At 44.8% G+C, this 7,500-nt stretch overlaps 1 protein-coding gene across 1 annotated transcript in view; it reads left to right on the top strand.

Annotated features, from left to right (window-relative positions):
- The window catches only part of LOC147008329 (F-box/LRR-repeat protein 4-like), a 7,803-nt gene extending 2,151 nt beyond the window's left edge, over positions 1-5,652 (top strand). Inside the window, exons 2-4 of the mRNA XM_085865192.1 lie at positions 1,664-2,095; positions 3,051-3,135; positions 3,245-5,652. Of these exons, the coding sequence (XP_085721318.1) occupies positions 1,664-2,095; positions 3,051-3,075 (457 nt within the window). The 3' untranslated portion in view covers positions 3,076-3,135; positions 3,245-5,652. The remainder of the gene's footprint in view (positions 1-1,663; positions 2,096-3,050; positions 3,136-3,244) is intronic.
- The last annotated feature ends 1,848 nt before the right edge of the window (positions 5,653-7,500 follow it).

Genomic DNA, 7,500 nt, shown 5'->3' with positions numbered 1-7,500 from the left:
GTGGAGAACAGAGACAACAGGAGATCTGTGGAAGGGAGAGGGATGGGGCGGGGTACCCGGGGGTAAACGATACGGTCCCATAGGGACTTTCAGGAGGGAAAACAGGAAATTTGAAGGAGGTGGTTTTGGGGTGGATTAATGGAGGAAGAAAAATCGTGATTTTGGATGGGTGAAGATATGAGATGGTTTTAAACAACTGTCTGGAAGACCCAGAGGGAGGAGTGGGTTTGAAAAGAGTGTGGGAGTTTGTTGAAGAGGTGGAAAAAAAGAGCAACGACAGAGTGAAGGTGAGCAGTGATTCTTGATTTTGGCAGTTTCACCAGAAGGGGATTTTTGGTCGAGTTTGAACACCCTGCGGAATTATAGGGGGGACAGAGCACAGACAGAGCGGTGGGGGCAAGGCCGGAGAGGAGACGGCAGAAGACAGAAAGACCACCGACCTGCCTCCGGTGAGAGAGTGAGAGACCCAAAGACTCAGCTTCATCGCAGGAGATACTAATGATTCTAAAAGCCTTAGTTCCCACAGCGTGAAGTCGAGCTGGATTTGAAGCAGATGCACCACCACAGAGGGGAGAGCAGGACTGCATCATGCTGCAGATGGAAGCTTTGTAAGTTGTTAGAAGTTCAGGTGTGTTAAAGAAAGACTTTGCATGACGTAGGATTCCCATTCGGCGACTGGCTTTGGAGACCAGCTTGGAGATGTGGCTTTCCAAGAAAAGATCGTGACAGATAGTGAAACCCAGAATCTTGAATGAAAGGACTTCTTTGAGGGGATTGTTGAGAAAGTAGATTGTGGGGGGGGGGACGTGGGGGGGTTCCAGATGGTCCTTTCGGAGAGACATAGTGAGAGTGTGAGATTCGTCAGACTTGAAAAGACATGTTTCACGTGTTGGACCAGCTTGTGATTTTATCGAGATCTGCAGTGAGCGAAGAAGCTGCTGCTTGTCGATCTTAGGGATGACAGAGGGTACAGCAGAGAGTGTAGTCATCAGCAAAGCGATGAAGAGGGTTTTCCAGAGTCTGAGAGATCATTGATGAAAACCTGTGAAAGAACAGGGCCCAGAACGCTACATTGAGGAACTCCAGCCTGGACAGGAAGAGGGGATGAAAGAACTCCATTTAGGGCCACTCGTTAACTGCGATAGGAGAGGAAGTCTGCGAGCCATGAGTGGACATTGCGTCTCATGTGTTGCATTGAGGACCTCCATCCATTGTTGGGAGAGCAGAAGCAGCATATCCAGGTTAGAGTGACCTGGTCTGAATCCAAATTGATGATCGAGAATCAAACCATTGGAAAAGAGGAAGGATTTATTGTCTGAAGTGATGATGGATTCCATAACCTCGCTGATGAATGGGAAAAAGGTTGATTGGTCTGTGGTTGCAGGGATCTGTTTTTGCACCTTTTTTGTGCAGGGCAGTAATGTTTACTGATTTCTTTGAGATCTTAAAAGTTCCGTGATTGTCCGATATTTTTCCCCGATATCTTCAAAGGACGGTGGTGGACGTCCTTCATGGTTACCGTGGTTGCAGCATTCGTAGCAGTTATGTGATGATAAATGACCACGTGATCTACCTGTGCTGGATCGCGATTGTGGATTTTATTCCAACTACTGTATGTAATACACTTGCATGTTGAGCCTGCTCTGCACTTACTGCTCAACAGGACCAGGAGAAAGCAACGGCGTGGAGATGCACCAGGAGTGCTGAAAGCCCCTTTAAGTTTCTTCCCATCGCCGCCTCATCCTGAGCTGTCTCAATACGTGAGCCAGGTTCTGGAACTGAGCTCTCAGTATGGAGCAAGCAATTCCATCTACAACCTGGTGGGTCCACCTAACATATTTCCCCTCTCCTGGGACTTCATGCACGTGTCCATGACGAGAACATGCGGATCGTGGTGGGACCACTTGTCCCGATGGACACCCGCACGTTGTCCCAAGAATCCCGAGTGGTTTATAAGCCAGGATTTCATCGAGTTACTTTTCGACGAGCCCGTCTTCCCGACCAAGGTCTCGATCTTGGAGACGTACCACCCTGGGAATGTGGTTCGGATACTCGCCATGTCATGGGATGAAGGTGAAGACTCTGCTGTGTGCAGGTACCAATGACGCTTTTGGGTCTTAAAGTCTTTATGCTCACAAGTCCAAAAGGGACGACATGACCAATTATCGTTTGCTTTGGGAGTATGTTTCGTCTCTGACTGCTCTGACATGATGATCACGGGATTTCAATAACATCTTCGTTCTATAAATGGACTCGTTTAATACCTGGTTTTTAATACATTTGATCTGCAGGTAGTGGACAAAAAAATTGGAAACCCCTGGGAAAATGAGTATATATTGAAAGCAACGGTTTCCACACAGGTGTGGCCCATGTGTTGATGAAGCAACTGACATCCCAGCATGCTTATTGTCATGCTAAGGCCTGGTTACCTATAAAATGCTGCACAGGCCTGGTTACCTGTCATTATGGCCAGCATGGCTGCAAGAGGAAAAACCTCAGTGATGGATTGTGTTTCCCCCTTTTAGGAGCTTGTTGGCCTTGTGTGTATTCTTCGTGCTTTACTTTCCCCCCGATCTCATCTGTTTGTTTATCTTTTTACTCTCGTAAGCTCATGGTAGTTTTGCATGCACTTGTATGTCCAGAGCTAAACTCTTCAAAAATCATCTAATTGAAGGTCATTGAACAATTTTTGGTTGGTAACACATTTGCCACTGACGGCGAAATAGGTGAAATGGCGACGCTCCTTTTTAAGCGAAGTACTACCACCCACCATTACTGTATCTCCAGAACCGTTGGACCTAGAAGGTTGTGTGACCACTCAAAATGTTCGGAATGGCCACATTATGGGGGGGTCAGTAATACATTTCCATGTCCAAAAGTCAATGGTTTTTAAGATATTTGCCAAAAACTGATTTCAACATGTTACAGACTTCAATTATTCATCATTGTTCCTTCTTCTTTTGTTCAATTACTTGATTCCTGAAGATTCTAGGTTGGCAATAATCTGCATTAACAAGATTACAATTAACCATATTATTTCTTTGTTGTAGGAGGTGCGAGGTGTTCAAGTGTTAAAGAGTTCTCTGATGGCAAGTAATTCTACCTTGGATCCCTGCTTGCTGTTACTATAACATGGTATGATTTCATTATCGTTGAATTATGCACATTAAAATCATCTGAACAAAGTTTTTGAATAATAACTGCATCATCTACAATTAATTACGCAAAAAAATATTTTTTACAGGAAACTTTAGTGGTTTCAAGGTCAGCAGCCGAAGGGGTTTTTGATGGGACTTCATGCGTTATATGCAACACTGCTTCAGGAAAAACGTTAACAGGTAAATTTCAGATGTAATAGCATCAGAACCCTATTTGGCAAACTGATGAACAATACTTCCCTTACCTCACAATGTCTATGGATGAAAAAGTGTGTACTTATATGTGTGTATACAACGCCATGCTTGTAAACATTAAATCTTTGGTACCTTTGGAACACAGGTAGATTGACCCGATTATTCAGCATCAACAATCCATTCAGCACTGGGATCAGACTTCACAACATCTCTACTGGAGCTGATATACCCCAGGAGGTTGTTGACGGATTACTTGAATGCCTGGAAACTGGTGAGAAGAGTTATCAAGAGTTTGTTGAGACCAGATTTCGGAATAAGGAGAAACACCTACATGACCACAATACCTTCTAACCGCAAGACTGTTTTCGTGAAGCATGCTTCGACACCGTCCACAGCGAAGAAATCGATGGCAAAAAAAGATGCTGCAGAAACGATTAGGTACATTGATTATGCCAGAGAAAGAGGGTACAGCATGCTAGAGCTCCTGAAGTATGAATTGACCAGCACATCCCAGTTCCTCACCACTGAATGTAAAGATGGCATCAGATTGAAGAAGCCTGATAAAGCCTCCTTATCGAGAGAACTAGTTAATCAACTTCCAGAGGAGAAAAGGAATGTCAAATGTGATGCTCAGATGACAATAGTGGACTTCATGGGACTTGTGCGAAAACTACCAATGAAAAAGATGGGCCTTGACACATTTGGGCAATTGGCTGAGAGTCTTTCCAACAGCATTCTTGCTTAAGGTTCTGAGTCCACAAGAATAGACATTATTTTTGATGTTTATCAAAAATCATCAATCAAGCAAATGGAACGTGCACAGAGAAGTTTTTCTGAAGAAATCACAATCACCATGAGGTCTGACAATCAGAAACTCCCTGTCGATCTTGAGATGTTCTGGAGCTCAATGTTGAACAAAGTAAGGTTGCAGGAGTATGTCTTCAAGTGGATGCTGCAGAATGTTGTGTCAGAATAGGAAATTATCTTTGGAGGAGTATATGGGGGAGAATGGAGGAAACTGTTAGCTGGCACTGAAACACAGATCGCAGAGCTCTCAAGCAACCAAGAAGAAGCCGATGACAGAATCATGTTCCATATTAATGATGGTGTTGTGAAACACGGGGTTCAATCAGTCTTGGTTGACTCAACTGACACAGATGTCTTTGTCAACTTCATCTTCCACTTCAAGAAAACCTGGCAACTACAAAAGCTGTTTGTAAAGCTTGGTAACTGGAAAAAACAAGAAAACTGTGCCAGTCCACCTGTTAGTTGATCAACTGGACAACAATTTGGTGTCGTGTCTCCCAGCCATTCATGCACTTAGCGGGTGTGACAGTACCAGCAAGGTGGGTCCAAAACTGTCTGGCATGAAAGCATATCCATGGATCTCTCCCTACTGGAAGGGTTTGGTGTAGAGGAACTGTCACCACAGATGATAAGTAATGCTGAAAAATTCCTTGTGTCTGGATTAAAGAAGACCGACTGTTCCACATTCGATGAGTATCGTTGGGAGCAGTACCACAACTCCAAGAAAGAGCTCGACTTCAACCAGCTTGTGTGCTGTTCTTCAACGCCACGAGAACACACAAAGCGAGCATATCTGCAGTGTAAGATGTGGTTACAAGCTCCAAATCCTGCAGTCACCAAACCAGATCCACGCCAGTATGGTTATAAAGCAACAGATGTTGGAATTAAACCTGTGATACTGCCAGTACCGTGCAGGCCCGATGACCTGCCCCCTCCATGCAAATGTCCAACATCATGTATGAGTACCAAGACGTGCACTTGCAGAGGAATGAATATAAAATGTGTGGTGTTTTGTGGCTGTAGTAAAGGCAAAAAGTGTAGAAATCCACATAATTAAACTATAAAATATGGACAATGTGCAAAATTACAACAGGTAATATAATAAAGGGTCAGAACTGTAGTGTGTACCATGCTGAAATCAGTTTTTGGCAAATATCTTAAAAAACCATTGACTTTTGGACATGGAAATGTTTTACTGAATCCCTATAATGTGGCCATTCCGAACATTTTGAGTGGTCACACAACCTTCTCGGTCCAACGTTCTGGAGATACAGTAATGGCGGGAGGTAGTACTTCGCTTAAAAAGAGGCGTGGCCATTTCACCTATTTCGCCGTCAGTGGCAAATGTGTTACCAACCAAAAATTGTTTAATGACCTTCAATTAGATGATTTTTGAAGAGTTTAGCTCTGGACATACAAGTGCATACAAAACCACCTTGAGCGACTCCAGTATTTATTTTTTCTCTGGTGCGTCTTGTGTTTTCATTCATCTGTCCCTTCCTACTTTTCCCCGACCTTCCTTCTGTCTGGTAGGCCTTGTCCACCGGCCAGGAAGTTGGCCTCACGCTTCCTTGACACCACCTCACTCCCTCCCCTCCCACTCCCCCTCTTTCCTAGCGTTGTTCCCGCCATCCTCATGACTCCGGTATGGCGAGCAGGTGCCATAACTGCGTCCGATTCAAGTTTGAGAAAGCGGGACCCGTTCCTCCAAGTGAGGTGTTTGGGTGGACTGGAGTTCAAGGCTGAGGATTTTTTTTCTGTTTAACCTCTTCGACCCACGGATTGGAGGTGTCTTTTCAGTCAGCTGAAAGGTTTGTTGAGTTTTGGGTGAGGTAGACTACTGCTCGGTCAATGGGGTCTCTGGCTGAATGGGCAGTCGAAGCCCTCTCTGACAATGAGAGGACCGTGACGGCCCTCCTTCACAACCTGAGAGTTACTGATCATGATGTGCAATATTGGTTAGCTTGATATGTTGAAGTGAAGATCCCAAGAGACCCCACCATAATATTGTTGCGGGCCAGGTATCGGCTGCGAGCACGACTGCTAGATGGAGCTGCAGAGTCGACTCCACCGAACACCCGGAATTTGGATCGTACCTTTCTGGAGAACTCCGAAAGGTACGGGTCCCTCACAGGACCATGAATCGTCCAGAAATCCACCACGTGGTACAGGGTTATTTTCCAATCTTCAAAATACCTCGAAGACCACGTGGCGATCTAACCAGGATTCACACCCTCGACGGCGCTCGTATGGAACGAGCCGCTAGCGTGCTCGAACCGTGTGCGACCCGAGCGGATGATCACCGAGATCCGTCGGTCCAAATGTCCCTTTATGGCCCCAACAACGGCCTTGCTAATTCTCCAACACGCGTCACGCTAAGCCAATGGAGGAAACACAGCAACGAACTGATACATTCAACAAATGTGTTTATTTATAATGGGGCAGGGGAGCATGGAAGAAGGCAGAGTTAACCGAATATAGAAGGAACTAGAGGGGGAGCACTCAGTAGAGTGCAAAACCTCCGCCGCCAATAGTGCTGGATCACTTAAGTGAACCTGATGTCCTATTCATTGCAGGTCAAAACGGATCAGACTCCACTGAACCACGATTGAATAAACGAAACTTGATCGACGTTCATGTAGAAATGCCAAAAAAAAAAAATCGAAATTTTTTTGAAAATAAATTTGCAAAATTTGTTTGGTTTTTCTCCAACATTTTTTTTTGGTTGGAAATCACTTAAAACATGGAGAAATGCAAAAAAAAATTCTAATATTTTTAAAACCGCGGAACATACAGGCCGTACGTGGTGGCCCAACACCCTGTTAAGTGTCTTTACATTGGTGTTTCCATTTTTTTGTCCACAACCTGCAAGTTTTTAACATCTCTTCCTTCCTCCAACTACCAATTATCAATCCCCACATCCTCTCCCCTCACCATCCCAATCACCCCTGAATTCCGTTGAGGCTCGCCAATTTGGAGACCACTTTGTGGAGAACAAATCCCATTTCAAGAACACTTTGTGGTTGACAAATCCCATTTGAAGACCATTTTGTGGTCGACAAATCCAAGTGATTGAATGCTTTTCCGGATGTCGCATGGAGATGAACCCAGAAAGGCTGGTGTTGGCTTCATGGTTAAGGTGGCTGGCTTAAGATCTCAGGTTGAAATAACACCAGGTGGGTTGACTCAGCCTGTCATCCTTCTTAGGTCAGCAAAATGAGTACCGATTACTGGTAACAGGGGCACTGCATCAGCGGCACAGTTCAGAAAATTGTGCAACCAGCAGCCAGGGGCTGCATACAAATCAACAACAATATGTACCGTGTCTCGTTGCCATCTG

Source organism: Eptatretus burgeri, chromosome 20 (assembly GCF_056783735.1).
Source record: "Eptatretus burgeri isolate ZD-2024b chromosome 20, Ebu_testis_v1, whole genome shotgun sequence".
NCBI lineage: Eukaryota > Metazoa > Chordata > Myxini > Myxiniformes > Myxinidae > Eptatretus > Eptatretus burgeri.
This window is presented reverse-complemented; position numbering and strand designations above follow the sequence as displayed.